The sequence below is a fragment of the Apodemus sylvaticus genome, chromosome 2, assembly GCF_947179515.1.
Source record: "Apodemus sylvaticus chromosome 2, mApoSyl1.1, whole genome shotgun sequence".
NCBI classification, from domain to species: domain Eukaryota; kingdom Metazoa; phylum Chordata; class Mammalia; order Rodentia; family Muridae; genus Apodemus; species Apodemus sylvaticus.
In genome coordinates, this window is record NC_067473.1 from 174,358,172 (window position 1) to 174,377,350 (window position 19,179).

The window sequence follows — 19,179 nt, forward strand, 5'->3', positions numbered from 1 at the left end:
ATTCTTTCTTGGCCCCACCCGTAAAGGTTAGCTAGGCAGAATGGGATTCGGAGCAAGCTCAGGGGAGATGAGAGATTATTTTTTTCCAAATGAATGGATTCAATTAAAAGTTTCCCCATGTTAACTGTGAATCTTCACCACCTAGGGAACTATTAAAACTCCCAGCGCTAAAATTACACCTCAGACCAGTTACGTTAATGCTCTAGGGCAGAATTAAGGTGCCAGTGTTTCTTAAAGCTCCTCAGGCAATCTCAACTGTGCAGCCACGTTTGAGACCCACCAGAGACAAGGGCAGAGACCAGGGGCCCATGCTTTCCCTGAGAGTCCCTGTCATTGGGCCTGCACAGTCCCGTCTGACCTTGGCCCGTCTGACAGCCAGGGAAGAGTGAAAAGGCGAGAACTGAATCTGTTGTTATTTCCTGCTCTATTTAAACAGTATGCGGTTCTGTCAGTCAGACCACGGGCTCATCCGCTTCAGCTCCCATCTCTGCCTTGGCTTCTCGCCTCAGCAGGTATCTGAACTTTAGGACCTAATGACACCTCCAGAAAGTCAGAGATGGAGGGAAGGCTAGAAACCATCCAGCTCACTCCAGGTTCATGAATGAAGACGTTGGTAACTTGTGATGGGAGGTGATTTGCCTTCTGTCCTTGGCAAGCCAGCATCGTGCCTTTCTTGGTACTTGGTCTCCCAGCAGCTCTCCAGCCACTGTCCCTGTCCCCATCTGTAATGTGTTGTCTACAAGCATGCAGCATCTAGGATTTGCTATCTTTGGATAATGGGATGCAACACCCATTTTGAACATAAATGCTGTTGTGTTTCAGACAACAAATCTAAAGTGCCCAGGGCCACAGCTTGTGGTTTTCGAGATCTTTAAAAGCTCGCTGACTGGGGCTGGAGAGACGGTTCCCCAGAGCCTGCTCTGCTTACCCAGAGGACCCGGGGTTGCCTCCTAGGACCCACATCTGGTGACTTACAGCCTCCTGTGATCTAAGTTCAGGTCTAGGGGATACGGGTGCCTGCACACATGTGCACAAACCCACACATACACACATAATTAAAAATAAAAGCTAGATCTTATAAATATTAAGAACTTTCTAATGCTAAGAACTACCCTTCTGGGTCTGGAGAGATGGCACAGTGGTTAAGAGCACTGGCTGCTCTTCTAGAGGACCTGGGTTTGATTCCCAGCACCCTCGTGGCAGCTCACAACTGTCTGTAACTTCAGGCCCGGGGTCAGATGCCTTTTCTGGCCTCTGTGAGCACTGAATGCACACAGCACACAGACATGCATGCAAGAAACACACACACACAGACACACACACACACACACACACACACACATATATATAATAATTAAAATTTAAAACACAGTTACCCAGGGCATTATAGAATCCCAGGACCCAGGTTAGACTTCCAGAAGGGTCTGGAAATTGAACATTGAATTAAAATTTGTTTCCTATAATGTATTTGACCATGCTTACCCCCTCCATTAATTCCTCCCAAATCTTCCCTACCTCCTCATGCACCCCGACTTTTAGGTTCTCTTGGAAATTATATCTCTTTTTCAGACTTATTAACTTGTGTGTGTCCTGGAGGCACACTGCTCCTGAACGCAGCTGCGCAGGGAAGCCAGAAGCATCCTATCCCTCAGAGCTGGAGTCACAGGCAGGCGTGATTCTCCCGATGTGGGCTATAGGAACCAAACCTGGGTCCTCTGCTAGAGCAGTGCGTGTTACTGATGAACCATCTTTCTTGCCTCTGGAAACTATTTTTAATGTTAAAAAGTATGATATATTATCATGTATTTTGTCCTTGAGTGTTTAACTTTATAAGAGAGCATGTCCCCGAGAAGTGGTCGTTTTTTTTTTTTTTAATCTCTGAATCATTTGCATTTTATGTGACAGGTGTCGGTTATAGCCAGAGAATTTTATTGGCACAGATGTTTTCATTCCTCGGTAGCACTAAATATCAACCATCCGACCACCGTTAAAGAATCCAAAATTAGGAGGAAAAGTAAAAATGTCAGCAATACCCAAATATCTTGGCTAGTGTGCTCTCGATTTTCTTGAAATCTGGCCTCTTTTCTGGATCCTCCTCCCAACAGCTTTTGACAAGTAGATAGACCTGCAAAGATGAAGTGGGTGGGGCCTATTAGACTTTCAGAGATGAAGTGGGTGGGGAGTATTAGACCTGCAAAGATGAAGTGGGCGGGGCCTATTAGATAGACCTGGAAAGATGAAGTGGGTGGGGCCTATTAGACTTTCAGAGATGAAGTGGGTAGGGAGTATTAGACCTGCAAAGATGAAGTGGGCGGGGCCTATTAGATAGACTTGGAAAGATGAAGTGGGCGGGGCTTAGCTCAGGGGTGGGGGTGGGGTGGGGGGTGCTACATTCCAGGATAGATCCTCATTCTGTCTTCCTTGATGGGCATGATCAAGGTGGGGACTATCTCACAAGGGTCTGCCACAACGACCATGAGAACCAGTCTCCAGCTCTCTCCCTTTCATGTTGCAGACTCCACCACCACCACCACCACCGACATGACCACACCCAGTCTTTGGAGTGTAGTTCCTTAAAATGTGGTAACAATTTGAATGAGGCTGGGTTTATGGAAGAGATTAAAGGCTCTACAAGAACATGTGGTGTTTGTGTGTCAGGGAGGGTAAAAAAATAATGAGGTTCAGGCTGGCAAGATGCCTTAACAGGTTAGTGTCATACATGTACACACACGCGTGCACACACACACACACATATGCATACACTAATAAACAAAAACTAATGTGCCTCAATGGAAACGAAACAAGTGGGTCTGTGTAAGAAGAAGGCCTGTTGGTTTGTTAATCTCAACTGCAGCTGGGAGTCACTCCCCTGAGGACCACACAAGGAAACTTCTTGTCTGCAGGCCCCGCCCCAAGGCAGTAAGTGATTTGTGAACATATATGTGTGTTCTGAATTTTACATGGGCAAAAGGCAATTGTACTTATGTTTTGAGTCTCCCACAAGACAGGGGTGCACGGCTGTAATGGAGAAGTGGCTCAGAGAGAAGGGAGGGGAGAGGAAGAGGAGGTAGAAGGACAGCCACTATATTTGTGACTTGACCGCAAAGGGAAGTTGCTACCATTTATTTAAATAAAGTTTGCTCTTCACTGTGGTTGGAAACAAGGTGATAAATGATTCGGTACAGAATTCTTCTCCTTGGATTTTATTCGAGTGGTTCCTGGGAGGGAACTAAGGTCACAGCTGCCTCTGTTTATCTAGCCTCTGGGTAGTACCCCTGCCTCAGCATGGGCCACACTCAGCAGAGCAAAGGGGGCACTGTTGAGGGACTGGTTTTGAGCTTGTTTTCTACTGGGACCAGTTACTGGGGCATGAAATCTTTGCCTAGTTTCCAGTTGCAGAATCATTCAGCAACAGCGATGAATTGTGGGTATTGCTTTGGTGAAAAGGCTCTAATCATCTGTATAAACCATCAGCCCTGTCTGTTTTTCTGTGATGTAGATCCCATTAACTACAGGTTGAAAAGGTTCAGGGGAAAACTAAGTCTGTACTGAACACATACAATATTATACAGCATGACAGTAAGTCTCCATAGGACTTATTGTATAAATCCATAAGTAACACAGAGGGGCTTTAAAGCATCCTGGAGGTTGTAGGTAGATTATATGCAAATGCCAGGCCATCTGATGGTAAGGGGCTCTGGCGGGAAGGACTGGGGAGGTGGAAGGATCCTGGAATCTTTCTCTTCTTACTGGGGATGATTGACCCGATCTGATGGTGGGGGAGGCAGGGGAGGGGAGGAAACCAGAGGCACAGGAGAAAGGGAAGTGATGAGAAACAGTGGTGGGGCTGGGAGCGGTTACCTCAGCAGCTGGGTCCTTACCATGTCCTCCCACCCCACTCCTGTGCTCTCCCCCCTCGCTCAATCCCACCCCATCCCTTCCTTTTACCCGTTTCTTTCTCCTCCACTTTCTTTAATTTATAATGGGGCTCACTATGTAACCCGCGCTGTCTTCAAACTCAAAGTCCTTCTGCCCCAGCCTCCTCAGAGCTGGGGTTATAGGCATGAGCCACCATGCCTGACTTCTTGAAGGACTATTTAAATGCTTCCTCTTGGTTTCTAAAATGAAGCATACTGTTTCTCTCTCTTTCTCTCTCTTTCTATTTATTTATTTAATGTATATGAGTACACCATTGCTCTCTTCAGATACCAGAAGAGGGCATCAGATCCCAGATCCCATTACAGATGGTTGTGAGCCACCATGTGTGGTTGCTGGGAATCAAACTCAGGACCTCTGGAAGAACAGTGGGTGTGCTTAACTGCTGAACCATCTCTCCAGCCCCCTTTTTCTTTCTCTCTTTCTTTCTTTCTTTCTTTCTTTCTTTCTTTCTTTCTTTCTTTCTTTCTTTCTTCCTTCCTTCCTTCCTTCCTTCCTTCTTTCCCTCCTTCCTTCCTTCTTTCCTTCCTTCCTTTTGTTTCTTTCTCTTTGTTTCTTCCCTCCTTCCTTCCTTCCTTTCTTTTTCTTTCTTCCTTCTTTCCTTTCCTTTTCCTTGTTTCTTTCTTTCTTTTTTTTTTTTTTGAGTCAAGGTCTCAAGTAGCCCAGGTTGGCTTCTAACTCACTATGTCGCTGAGGATGGCTTTGAACTCCTGTCTTGTCTCTACCTGTCAAATGCAGGGATTACAGGCATGTGCCACCACACTTAGCTTAGTACATTTTGAAATAGAATTTTTAAAACAAAACACACTTTTAGTCTTAGCTATTAAATCAGTTGTGTTGGAATATTACCTTCATCTCCTTATCTGTGCAGGTGAGCGTTTGCTGTTTTGTAAATGAGACAAAGTCTCATGTACCCGAGGCTGGACCATGATATTGATAATCCTCCCTCTGCCTTCCAAGTAAGCCTAACACATACATCACATATACCTTGCTCTCAAAAATGTAGGCTGCGATGTGTGCTTCCACCAGCAGCTCTGACCTGAGCTGGTGAGAACACCTGGTCACAGATCCCTGTAGCCTCATCCCTGTGTCCTATGACTGTCACCAAAGAGCAGTCCCTCCTTGCCTGGGAGAGATGATTCCAAAGCTCCCAGCAGAGCACGTCAAGTCGGGAGAGTACAGAGGCCAGCACATGCTTATCATCAGATGGAGCCTGTAAGCTATAATAATAACTAGTGATGAAGTAAAACAATCACAGGAATGCACTAAGTTTTCCCCCATCACCGCACATGCACTTGAGAGCCATTATTAGGTCATGGGGTTACTTGAGCTCATTCAGTTGTAAATCTTTTAGCCTAGGTGCTCACTGGGAGACTAATGGGAGGGGAGAATAAAACAGAGAAAAATGGCACAAAGCTTTATCATACTGAACAACTTGAAATTTATAAGTTGCCTATTCTGAAGGTTTCCATTTAGTAATTTTGGAGTCCAGTGGTCTCTAGTAACTGAACACACACACACACACACACCCCTATCAAATACAGGGGGCGATTATTGTATTTGGCGTTTTCAGATGTGATCCACTGAAAACTCTTGAGGGAGGTCAAATGTACGGGGTTACCTGGGTGGGTCCACGCGGAGTCACGCATGTTCTAATCAGAAAAAAAGCTAGGAGCAGGCGGGGCAGAGAGGCCAAGAGGATGTGACGCAAGGCAGTGCTCAGAATGGGTGGCTACAAACCAAGAAAAGCCACCAGAAGTTCTCGAAGGAGAAAGGGGCCACCTCCAAAGACCCTGGAGGCCCCGCAGAGCCAGCTCCCAGAGCTCTCTGTGAGAACAGTTTTGTGTTCCAGCACCAAGTGTGTGGTGAGCTTCACAGCACACAGTTGGCTGTGGACTCACCTCCAGCTCCTTTTCATCTGCAGTTTCCAGGAAGAGATCTGGGCGGAAAGGTTTCATCCCATATGAATTTTCCACTCTGAAAATCTTCTCTGATTGGATGAGAGCAATCACATTATGAGAAGTACCCCCCAGTGAAGACTGTTGGCTACAGTCTGAGTTGGTTCACCCCTTGAAGACCAGGAGTGGGAGAGCCTGTCTTCCAACATGAATGAGGTGGGAGGAGCCTTCCCCCACTGACAGCCAGGAGGGCCTCAGTGGTAGACAGGAACCCTGGAACGTCTCAGATTCTACCACAGCACTTAGGTTTTTTGTTGCTTCTCATTGAAGGAAAACACTTTGTTCCATTCATCTGGTCTTCACTCTCTGAGAATTTACTAGGCCCTAGCTCATGCCTATCCTGGAGGTCAGCTTGGGGGATCTGGGAGTCAGGGTACGAAGAGGGGAGCCTGAAGAAGGGGGAGGTCTGACTCACCGTTCTGATCCCGACAGCTCTGCGTGTAGAAAGTTTCCTTACGAAGGATGATCTCCTGGGCGATGATAGCAAAGCTATACACGTCTCCCTTCTGAGAGACAGTCGCGTGGCGCAGGTGCTCGGGGGCGGTCCACAGGTCTGTGTGTGAGACATCAACAGGGCAAAGTCGGAGGGAGGCGGTGCTGCAAGTTCGGGTGACAGACATCCGAGATCGGCAGATCCCGCTGTACCGTGCTTAGGAGCATGGGCTGTGTGTGTCGCCTGATGAGAAAGCTCTGTTCCTTTGCTTTATGAACCAGTTGGGCGCCCGGCAGGTCTTCTATAAGAACTCGCTCATCCTCTTCTGTAAGAGGATGGCTTTGTGAGGAAAGCCCCTGTGCAAACGTGAGGACCCGAGGTTGCTGTGAAAGGTATCCTGACTCCTGGTTGAGCTAAGGCTAAAAATCCCGGTGACCCTGAAGGGACAGAAGGCTTTTCCCCTAAGCTCTCAGACCAAGCCAATAGAAAGTGTCTGCTGTCTGTGATGTGTGTGTGTGTGTATGTGTGTGTGTGTGTGTAAAATAAAACTCAAAGAACTGTTAAACAGAATTGGAAATAAGTGCTTCATTTTTGGAGCAAGGCCGTATGTTGAGACAACTTGAGCTCTAGGTTTCTGAGGTGGCCTAGCTGTAACTTATAACAAAGACTGAAGGGGAGACACTGGCGTGCTTGCCCTCCACACGCCTGACGTCATGTTCCTTTTCTGGGCCTCTTGCCACAATCCTGAAGAACAATGAGGCTCTATGTCACAGGCTGTATGTGCACGTGCATGTTTGTGTAGATGTATGTCTCTATATCTCGTCACCACAGATGGGTAAATGCTAGTGTCTGTTTGGAACAGTCTCCTGCTCTGCACTCCATGTTCTCGTGCAAAACTCCACCTGTGATCTCACTCCCACCTACGATCTCACTCCCACCTACTACAAAGTTCAACTAGATGGTTCTATGGGCTCTTCCTGGCCTAGCTTCTACAAATCTGTAAGTTCCTTCTGATTTTTCATTTAGCTCAAAAGACAGAGCTGAATACTCAACACTGTCCATGGAAGACAGATGTTTAACTCAGAAAGCATGCATTGAGGGGTTGGGGAGGCGGCTCAGTATTTAATAACATTTCTGTTCTTACAAAGCACCTGACTTTAGTCACAGCTATCTGTAACCCCAAGTCCAGAGGGGGGTGCTGGTGCCCTCTTCTGGCCACTGTGGGCACTGCGTGTACACCATACACAGACATGCAAGCAAAACACCCATAGACAAAACACAAAATAAATACATTTACTAAAAGAAAAAAAAGCATTCATTGGCTGACAGAGTGTGCTGGAGAAAGGGTCAGTGTAGCCTGTATCCTCATCATTTCCTGAACTTTCCAAGTGAGTGAGATAGAAAACAAACAAAACCCAAACAAATAACAATAACAATAACAACAACAAAACAAAACAAAACAAAAAAAAAAAAAAAAGGAAAAAAGAAAGAAATTCAAGTAAAAGCGGCACAGACCTTTTTTGGGAGGCAGGATGGAGTTGCACCCGAAATCCGTGATCTTCACCACCATGCGGCTGTCTACCACACAGTTGGTGGATTTCAGGCGCCCATGAACTTCAATCTTACTGGAGTGCAGATAGGACATCCCCTGTGATTTTTATTTTTTTTTTTGAGGCAGCGGGGGCAAAAAAAGAGATGTCACATGCCTTGGCTGAATGACCACTTGAAAGAAAAGGACATTTTGAATATATTTCTCTGTACTATCCCAATTTTAAATTTGGTGCTGCTAACCTCTCTTTAAGGGTGTCGTGAGAACCATGGTGCTTGGGAGGCTGAGCTCTATTGCAAGAAGAAAAGGGAAGTTGAGTGCAAACTTCGGCTGAGCAGCCATGTACCATACAAGGCAGTGCTGTGTGATTACACGTGTGGATATGTGGGAAGGTCAGAGGTCAGCCTCTGGTTGTGTTGTTATTTGGATTCCACCCTCCATGATATTTTTTTCTCAATTAAATTGGTGTTTATTATTGTTCTTGTGTGTCTGATGTATGTGTGTGCGTACGTGCATGCCACAGGACACATGAGGTCAGAGAACGACGTTCAGGAGCTGGCCCTCTCTCTCCACTGAGGCTTCTGGGGACTAACTCACTCCGTCAGGCTTGTATGATTTCACCCACAAGGCCATCTGGAAAGCCCCCACCGTGGGTTGTGAGAGAGAGCCTTTCACTGGAAACAGCGCTTGCCAGTTAGGCCCGGCTGATCGGTCAGTGAACCTGGAGAATCTGTTTCTTCTTCCAAGCTCCGGAATCACGTGCACCCCCAGCTCGGGAATCACGTGCGCCACCAGACCTGATGTTTTTTTTTTTTTTTTTTTTTTTTTTTACATGGGTTTTGGGATTTGAACTAAGTTCTTCACATTTGAGCAGCAAGCACTTTGCCCACCGACCCATCCAGTCAGCCCAGCTTGTATACATGTTTTTACTTCCTGCTTATTTGGGTCTTGAACACATAAACATCTCTAGCTCTCTGCTGCCTTGATCTAAAAACATTTGTGAAGGAAATGACTGGATAGAATCACTTCCTAAAATCTAGCAGATTTGTAAGTTATTTCGTATGGTATTTTATTTGTAGCAAATCTATGAGGAGTGTGAGCACACACATTATCTCGTCAAGTCCTGCATACGACATATCTACCACGGCTGCCGTCGTCCCGAGGACACCATCATGAATGGTGCCCAGTTACACTATTTCATTTTCATGAATGTTTCTGTGCCCATGTGACTCTTACCTTAGCGATGTCATTTAAGACCGAGATCTTAAACTCCCAATCCATGAATGTGCCGTCAGGATAGGAAATCGTGTCATTTAACACTTCCTGAGCAGTGGAGAAAAACACACACATAAGGAGAGGATGACATACGGCAGGGGAAGCCAGCAAGGAGAGATTGCGAGCTGGGTTATCCAGGCAGGACGCTGCCACCCTCCTTTTAAGATCGCCTACCATTATGGGTTGTCTGACAGCTGCACATGTCTGAGCAGTGGGGTAGGCGATTTTACTGTGTAAACATCGTATGACGTCCTCACACAAACCTAGATCCAGGGACCTTCAAAGTACAGGCCACAGGGCACAACGCCTATAAACCACGGATGTGCTTTAGTGCAGAATGGTCTTCTCCGTCTCATACAGACACACACAGGCACAGACAACACAGACACAGAGACACACTTTGTCTCTCTGCCTATGTCTCTGTCTCTTTCTCTGCCTCTCTGTCTCTCTCTCTCTCCTCTCAAGGTCTTGCTCCCAGTCCCACAAGGAGGACAAATCAAGTATAATCAAAATGACTCAGGAGTCTTAAGCAAGAGAATTTCCACGAGTTTGGGGTTAACCTGGGTTATGTAGTGAGACCCTGTCTGAAGAAAGAAAAAAAAAGAAAGAGAGGAATTAAAAAAAGGAAAAAGATGAGATCTATCATGTTGCTGGCTATAGTATAGTAACCTGAAATAATGATAAAGCAAATTATACAGTAAATACATAAACAGACATAACTACTATCAAATATGTACTGTACTTAGGAGGTGGATGCAGGAGGACCAGAACTTCAAGGGCAGCCTGGACTACATAGTCAGTTTGAGGTCAGCCTGGGCTATGTGAGACCTGTCTCAAAACTTCCAAACAAACAAGACAGGCACGGGGTGGATTTCATCATCAGGTAGGATAGAAAGACAGCTGGAGATTGGCTGTGGGGAGCCCGACTGAGAAGTATCTGCCCTGCCTACTCCAGCTCACGAAGACTGGATAGATGTATTTGTTTTTATATGTTTTCAAACATCTTGTTCTGAGGCAGGCTCTCCCCTGGTAGTCACAAGATCTGAAGGTCCCTCCCTATGTAGATGGCACACAGCACAGAGGCAGAACTCCCGGTGAGGCCTTGAAGTTGTAGTTCTTCCTGGTCTGCCTCCTGAGAGCTGGGGTTACAGGTTATACTGTCATGGGGGCTGGGCCAGTGTTTTTAAGCAGGGAGTTGCTCCTGGGAATTCCACCATCAGGCTCCTGTCTCCACCTGCATTAATTACTTCAATTGGCCTAATTGCTCTGCGTTTTCTTTAAGTCTGCTAAGAACTCTGCCCTTAAGAGAGCTCCCGGGCTTTCCTAGGAACTGGAGGAGCTAGCCTTGAACTAATCTAACATTAGGGCGGTTCTTATAAAGGTTTCCTTAAACCAGTAAGCAGCTGTTTCAGTATAACCCAGAGCAGAATATTAACTGATAACAATTGTCCTTATTTTAGATGGGGACAAACTGACTGGAGTCTTGCCCGCCCTAGCCTGTTCTCACCTGCCAGCGCAACTCTGTTTTGAATACAAAAGTATACACACATCTTTTATAAACTGTGAACAAAATTTGCGAATATCAAAAGGTAGAAAGAAAACCACAGCTGGCTGCAGCGCCTGATCTAGCCTCTCGTTCTGGTATTTCCTTTTTTATTCTCCAACGCACATTCAGAGAAAGCACACGGTCTTGTTCTATAAAATCCTATCTGCAGGCTTGTGTGCTATTTCCTGAGATGTTTTACTATTTCTCTCCTTTAAAGGTTGGGGAGAGTTATCATTAGGAATGTTTGTTCATTTTATCAGTATTGATTAAAGCGATCACTTTCAGGCCCATTAACATGATCATCTGGGGGGCGAGGGGACGACAGCAGGAGTAAACCACTTCCCTGTGAGTGTGAGGACGGGGGCTCAGATGCCTAACACGAACACAAATGTCAGGCAGCCACAGTGGCCGCCTGTCATCCTAGTGCAGGGAGGCAGAGACAGCCTGGAGCGGCAGCCAGCTGGCCTGTGGAGATCTACAGACTCTGGCTCAAGCGAGAGACCATCCATCCCTCAATATATAAGGCAGGGATGCCAAGGAAGATTCCTGGCATCGTGGTCTGACCGCCACACTTGTGTGTGTGTATGCTCACACATATGCACAGACACTCACACACATACACACACTCACACACACTCACACACATATACATTAATACACACTAACACACTAACACACACACAAATACACACACACATTAACACTCACACACTCAGAGACACACACATACACACTCATACACACTAACACTCATAGACACACACATACACACTCATACACACTAACACACACTCACACAAATGCATACATATTCACACACACATTAACACACACTCACACACATATACACTCACACTCACATATACACACATACACTCACACTCACTCATACTCACTCATACATATACACACATACACACACTCATTCATACACATACACTCACACACATTCACACACACACTCACACATACATTCACACACATTCACACATTCACACACACACACATACACACTCACACATACTCACACACATTCACACACATACACACACTCACACTTACACTCACACACTCACACACATACTCAAAACAATCATACACATATACACATTCACACACATACACTCACACCTACATTCACATACACACATACACACACTCACACATTCACACACACACACACACACACATACTCACACACATTCACACACACATACACACTCACACACACTCACACACACACACACAAGCACACATTCACCCACACATACACACTCACACACATTCACACACATATACATATACTCACACACTCACACATTCACACACACATACACACTCACACACATACACTCACACACACTTACACACTCACACATACAAACATACATTCACCCACACATACATACACTCACACACATATACATACATTCACACACACACATACACACACATCATATTGTTCTACCACCTTTGCTATAACACATCAACATTGTTGCTACACAGAACTAACCACATTCTATTGTTTGCGTCTGATTTTGGTATACAGCTAGTTGAGTACTGCGGTATTTGTTGCTATTTCTCCATGTGCATTCCTAACCATAGGTTGTAGCCAGTCGTTCAGTCAGTCTCAAGGAGAGCCTTGTGCAGTGTTCAGTGAGTCTGGAGGGGGTTGGTTTTTGTTTAACTTCCATACGCTCTTTATATCGACAATAGGAATTAGTCACTGAAGTTTAGAAGAACTAAGCTCTTACGGTCTGTGCTGACAATTCTCCAAGGACCTCTACAGTCTTGTGAGTGCTGCAGTGAGCCGCCCCTCCCCTCTCCCCGTGTTTGCTGGCAGGAAGGCTCAGTGGATGAAGCTTCGATCTCCAAGCTTGGTTGTGGGGCTGTAGGTTATACAAAGCACCGATTTGCTCATTTCGTGTGTGTTTGGTGGGAGTCATTGCTACAGCGCTCTCCTGGAGTCCAGACAGCTTCCATTCTCAGCAAACCCAGTTCCCCACGCCTACCACCTGGGCTCTCGGAGACTGAACTCAGACCATCAGGGTTGGTGCCAAGCGCCTCAATGCAATTGGCTCTGAAGGAAGTCTGGGAGCAGAGGGAGCACCGGCTTGGGCTAGAGTCGGCTCAAGTCTGCTTAGCATCAATATAGGGCCCACTGCTCTCAAAGTATCCTGACAAATCCCATGCCCCCCTTGCCCAAGGTGTCAGAATGCCCAGCACATCAGAGCACCAGAGCACCAGAGCGTGTGCCCAGCCGCTGGGCAGAGTCAGGAGAAAATCCTGCGGGCCTCTCTATAGCTCTTGTCCTGGATTCCAGCCTCTTCTTGCCTTTCCTGAGTCCTCTCTCGGACACTTGGCCCTATTCTTTGTATAATGACTGTGTGTGCCCTTCAGAGCGCTCGACGGTTCCAGGGGCCAGGCTTGGTGGGCAGTTCTGTGACTATAACTCAGCCCCTTCTTACTTCCCTTGAAGTTCCACAGCTGCTTAACCAGAACGCCTGAGCCCACCTGGTGCCCTCTGAGTCACCATCCAGGTGGCGTGGTGGGGGGGGGGGGCAAATGGGGCAGGCCAGGCCATCTGATGTTGTTCGAGCATCTGTCTTTCATGCTTTTTTTTTTTTTTTAAAAAAAAAGATTTACTTATTTATTATATGTAAGCCTACTGTCACTGTCTTTAGACACTCTAGAAGAGGGCCTTAGATCTCAGTACGGATGGTTGTGAGCCACCATGTGGTTGCTGGGATTTGAACTCAGGACCTTTGGAAGAGACATCTCTCCAGCCCGTATTTCATGCTTATAACCCAAAAGCAAGTGAGTAATGTGAATGGGGTTTCAAAGCACTCCCTCATTCACCCTCTACTTTTGCTCCTTTGTCTAGTCTGCCTCTCTGAACACCTTTGGCTTGCTTGTAATGACATCATAGGACTGGCCAATGCAGTCTGATCAGGTTCCCTGAGGAGTTTCTGATGTCATTTCATTGAGTAAAACTCTTTGTTTTCTTTTATGTCTGAGCTTTTTGCCTGCGTGTGCGGTGCCCACAGAGACCCGAGGGGGTGCTAGAACCCCTGGAACTGGAGTTGCAGGTGGCCCACGGACCCCATACCTCCAGCACGAGTTTTCCTTTTTCATGTAGTGACCACTTAGGTCATAGGAAGTGACGGTGGCGCCTTACCCGGAGGGATCCCCTCTCGCAGTATTCAACCACCCCGAAGATTCTGGCGTCCAGCTTCACAGTGCCGTAGAACTTAGTCAGGTTGTAGTAGTCAGACTGTAGCAACTAGAACAGGAGCCCAGGCTGTTTATAAAGTAAAGAGGCAGGGTGGGAGGGGTGGGGGTGCCCGTGTGGAGCATTAGGTAGCAGTGTGATGTCCCTGCAACAACCGAACGCAACGCCAGCCCCCACTCCTTCCCACACACGTCATACTCAACCACATTGAATAAAATGTTAACTACTTGCAAATAAAACCAGGGCTGTGTCGTAGGCCACATAGACCTCACTCCCCAGAGTCTCTTGGTAGACGGTCAAGAAACCAAGTGGCCCCTTCCTTACCTGGGGCGGGGCAGGGATTTTGTTGGCTGCAGCACTGCTGGGGACCTCAGCGTTGGGATGGAAGTGGTTTTGAGGTGTGCGGCGTGCGTGCGTGCGTGCGTGCGTGCGTGCAGCACACGGGGCACATACCTTGTTCAGTTCTATCTTCTGCTTCTCACTGAAGTTACCGTCACTGTGTTTGAGGTCTTTCAGAATCACCTTCTGCCAAGATCAATCGAGAAGGGGGGACTGGTTGTAGCACGGATCTTTCCATGGACAAACTGTCTCCAATAATCTGAGCCACAGGAAGGCAGGGTCCTGTGTGTCCATTATGTGCATGCTATGGGAGTTTGCTTGTGGGGGTGGGGAGCCCATTACATTGTAAATGTTCTGGAACGTTCACAGCGTTTGACTAAGGCTTACGTCTATATAACCTGTCTACTAACTGGGACGTAGTAGGCTGGAGGGGGAACATTTCCTGTAGAATGACCAGGGGAAATGGAAGGAAGGGAGGGAGGGAGAGAGGGAGAGAGGGAGAGAGAGGAAGGATGAAAAGGAGGGTGGAGGCCTCCCTGACAGGGATTCTTGGGAAATCTAAGGGCTGCCCTGAGTGAGCAGAACCTCACAACCCCTTCACGTTCCCCACATCTCACGTGTCATTTGTTCTTCCATGCCCCCAGACTCTGGAGCAGAGCTCTGCCTTCCCTGAGGAACCCTGAGTGGCCCCTGGCAGCTTCCTGGTCACCTCTACCTTTGCATTGTAGAGGTCAGGGGAGCAGGACAACTGTGCCAAGACACCCAGCACACGCGGACAGGGCTCACAGCACTGGGGGACTGTACTAATTGACAAGGTTCAGGATGGGGGAGGGTGCAGGGGGGAGGGGAAGGGGACTGTACTAACTTGTCATGTTCAGGACAGTGGGAAAGTATACTAACAGAAAGCGCTCGGGACAGTGGGGGGGGGCTGTACCAACAGGCAGGGTTCAGAACAGTGGGGAAGAACTGTACCAACCTTCTTGTCATATTTGCACTGCCGCACTCTCTGGATTGTATCTCGCCTCCTGTCATCGTCAATCTGGCAGAGATAAGAACCTTTGCTTCAGAACTTCATATCCGTTCCTTCCACTGTCAAAGAAGAGACGCTCTCCCATGGGGAGTGCCTGCTGAGTGTTCAACCCTGTGCTGGCCTGGCTGGGTCCCCTGACGCACTCCATGGGGAGCTGGTAGCCCCCCCACCCCCCACACACACTCCATGGGCAAGCTGGCTAGCCCCCCCACACACACACTCCATGGGCGAGCTGACTGCCCCCCCCCCACACATACACACTCCATGGGCAAGCTGGCTAGCCCCCCCCCCACACACACACACTCCATAGGCGAGCTGGCCAGGCCCCCCCACACACATACTTCATGGGTAAGCTGGCCAGGCCCCCTCTCCACCCCCCACACTTCATGGGGGAGCTGGCCGCCTCCCCCCACCCCCCACACTCCATGGGGGAGCTAGCCGGGCCCCTGACCCACTCCCCAGGTGTACCCACTGCTCCTACAGATCAGTTTCTCTCCTCCCAGATGTCTAGCACCTCATGCTCTGGGATTTCTTTCCTCCCTCTCATTAGCACCAAGAATTCTGTGTGCTTCCACTCCCTCTGATTCTCCTATTGTTGGGAAACTTGACCTATGCCATCTCCTGGCAGATGCTCTTAAAAGGATGTTACAAAAGCACAGTGGTTTCAAGTTTAATTTTACACTGAAAGGCCCAGCAGAGATGCAAATGAGATGACAGGACCAGGTGTTCATCAATCCTGGCTTTGTGTTAGAATTGCCAGATCAGCTGATTTCTTAAAAAAGAAGCCTGAAATATGGATTTTTATACGCTAGTCCATGATTTTATGTGGCGGCAATTGAGTTTAAAAAATGTCAACACAGAACAGCACACAGATGTGTATGCATACACACACAAGAGCCTGTGTACACCCGTGCACTCCCACAGACTAGATATTGCTCCTGGCTTTCCTGACACTGATTTCTGGCCTAAACCCAGAAAAAAGTTAAGACTGGTTTTATCTTTAAATTCGTGTCTCATAAAAACTTAAAGTTGTGCTGGCTAATTTTATATCAACTCACTTGAGGTAACCCCAGTTAAGAAAATGCCTCCATAAGATCAGGCTGTGGGCAGACCTGTAGTGAATTTTCTTAATTAGTGATTGAGTAGGGGCGGGCTCAGCCCACTGTGGGTGGGGCCACCCCTGGGCTGTGGTCCTGGGTTCTATAAGAAAGCAGGCTGAACAAGCCAGAAAGAGCAAGCCAGTGAGCAGTGCTCCTCCACGCCTCTCCCTCAGCTCCTGCCTCCAGGTTCCTGCCCTGTGTGAGTTCCTGTCTTGGCTTCCTTCAATGATGTGAAAGCCTAAGCCAGACAAATCCTTTTCTCCCTGACTTGCTTTGGTCATGGTGCCTCATCCCAGCAATAGAAACCTGGACAGAAACAGAAGCCAGTGCGTGCCAGGAGCAGTGTATTGCTATGACAGGCAGTGTATTGCTATGAGAGGCAGAACCCTGTTGCTTTGGGGAGGATTGTGGGAGGACTTTGGAACTTTGGACCAGAAAAGTCATTGAGTGCTCAAAGCTGAGTGAGCTATTGCGTGGGCTTAGAAGATAGGATCTTGAGAGAAATGCAGTTGAAGAAGACATGGCTTGTGAAATTTCAGAGGAAAGTTTCAGAGTGGCAAAAAGACTCTATTGGGGCCATTTACTAACTGGAGTTAAGAATCTGTTGTTCTGGGCTGGAGAGATGGCTCAGTGGTTAAGAGCACTGACTGCTCTTCCAGAGGTCCTGAGTTCAATTCCCAGCAACCACATGGTAGTTCACAACCATCTATAGTGGGGATCTGATGCCCTCTTCTGGTATGTTTGAAGACAGTGACACTGTACTCACATACATAAATAAAATAAATAAATCTTGAAAAAAAAAAAAGAATCTGTGGTTCTGTCTATTTAGTACTGAAGAATTAGCTGTGATTAACAAGAGACCAGAATCACTGATGTGAAACCATTGCTGTACTGGGACTATGCGTGCTGGAAATCTGGAGCTGAGAAGTTAGCAGTGATTAAGAAGACACCAGCATCAATGAGGTAAGATCTTCAGGGAATTGTTTCCTCAGAGTCTGTACACAGAAGCTGTGTTCTAGAGATGACCTGGTGCTGGCAGCCCAACTTGGCAGTTCAAGAGTCAGGCAGGTGGTACTGGCTTTGAAGATATGAAGGGGTCATGGCAAACAACGGAGGCTTGGTGCTGTGTGGCAGGCTGGAGTCCTTGAAAAGACTCCAATAGCATCAGGAGATGCTATTGGTAAGAATGCAGCCCAGGTGCAGCCAGAGACCTCAGCATTCTGGGGATGCCAGTGTTATGAGATGACCACCAAGAACAGTAGGAGTGGTGAGGTAGAGCCCACCAGAGCCGAGAAGACAAGTTGTGTGTGCTGCAGAAAGTGGAGCCAGAGAGGCAGCCCACGCCCCTTGGAGAAGCCCAGAAGATGGTGAGTGAATCTGAGGTAGTGGACATTGAGTCATTTACACTGAGTATATGTTTGCTTTATTCAGACTGTGATGGTGCCCTGGTTTTTGCCTCTTGAAGTAAGAAAGAATTTAATTTATTCTTGATTTTATAGGAGCCCATAGTCAAAGAGACTTCAAACTTTTTTTTTTAAAGAAAGATTTGGGAGTTTTATAGATGCTGGATTTTTAAAAGATGCTGTATAATTTAAGCGGACTTAATGTATTTAAAAGTTTAAGGCTTGTAGAACTTAAGTTTGTAAAATGTTTTATATTGTGATGCTGATATTAATGTGTGACTTTGGGGATGATCAGGAGAGGAAAGGTTATGGTTTAATAGCGATGTATTTTTGTGTCAAGTTGACAAAGAGTCAGTTGTGCTGGCTAGTTTTATATCAACTTGACACACACTATAGCCATCTGAGAGGCGGGAGCTCAGGTGAGAAAACGCCTCTGTTTTCTTTCTCCCTAGTTGGATGGGAAGAAGGCAGAGTCTAGGATGCATTTGAGCAGGAGTCCCTGGTTTCCTTTCAGGGTGGTGGGTGGGGGTGGGGCAGATGCAAAAGCAAACTGAGACTGTCAGGGGAGAGGCTGGCTCCTGGGCGTGTGCATTCCAACTTTAGGCAGACCTGTAGGACATTTTCTTAATGAGTGATTGGGGGGCGGGGCTCAGCCCATTGAGGGTGGGCCATCCCTGGGCTGTGGTCCTGGGTTCTGTAAGAAAGCAGGCTCAACATGGTAAGGAGTGCAAGCCAGTTAGCAGCATCCCTCCATGGCCTCTGCATAAGCTCCTGCCTCCAGGCCCCTGGCCTGTTTGAGTTGCTGTCTTGACTTCCTTCAATGGTGAACCATAGCCAGATAAATCCTTTTCTCCCTGAATTGCCTGTGATCACGGTGTTTCATCACGGCGGCAGTAACCCTAACTAGGACAGGCATGTTATTGTCCTTGCTAAATTTATGAGGCTGTCCTTAAATGGAGCAGAAATAGCTCGATCATCTTCCAGAGTGAAGACTGGTGTATAACCCATGGAGAAGAAATGCTGAAGTGGCCAAGGTCTGCATAGAACGTCCTCACTCAAATAACAAAGTCGATAAGTTGAATTTTGGGAAAAGGCTCCAGAATCCACTCAGGGATTCTTTGGTATGAGCTTTTTAGCATGCACGTGTGCAGAGGAAGCCAGGCTCTCTAGAAGGTAACGTTTAACTTTGTAGTCTTAAATAGTCTTTCCAGAGCACAACAGCTGCCCATCCCCAAAGGAGACATGGGGTTTGTCAAGTGGCCTGGTATCCAGGAACTCCTGTTCAAAAGAACCCTAAAGGTTACTTTCTCATCATCCAACTAGCAAACAGCCTCTCTCCTCTCTCTCTAGTCTCCTGATAAAACTCATAGGCAGGCAG

The 19,179-nt window shown here is 47.2% G+C and overlaps 1 protein-coding gene across 1 annotated transcript in view; it reads right to left on the reverse strand.

Moving 5' to 3' along the window:
* Positions 1 to 19,179, reverse strand: part of Gucy2c (guanylate cyclase 2C) — a 95,303-nt gene that overhangs the window by 19,501 nt on the left and 56,623 nt on the right. The window contains exons 15-22 of the mRNA XM_052172929.1: positions 15,245 to 15,307; positions 14,383 to 14,454; positions 13,876 to 13,980; positions 9,113 to 9,199; positions 7,843 to 7,975; positions 6,310 to 6,447; positions 5,838 to 5,926; positions 2,034 to 2,125 (exon numbers count right to left, since the gene is read on the reverse strand). Of these exons, the coding sequence (XP_052028889.1) occupies positions 2,034 to 2,125; positions 5,838 to 5,926; positions 6,310 to 6,447; positions 7,843 to 7,975; positions 9,113 to 9,199; positions 13,876 to 13,980; positions 14,383 to 14,454; positions 15,245 to 15,307 (779 nt within the window). The remainder of the gene's footprint in view (positions 1 to 2,033; positions 2,126 to 5,837; positions 5,927 to 6,309; positions 6,448 to 7,842; positions 7,976 to 9,112; positions 9,200 to 13,875; positions 13,981 to 14,382; positions 14,455 to 15,244; positions 15,308 to 19,179) is intronic.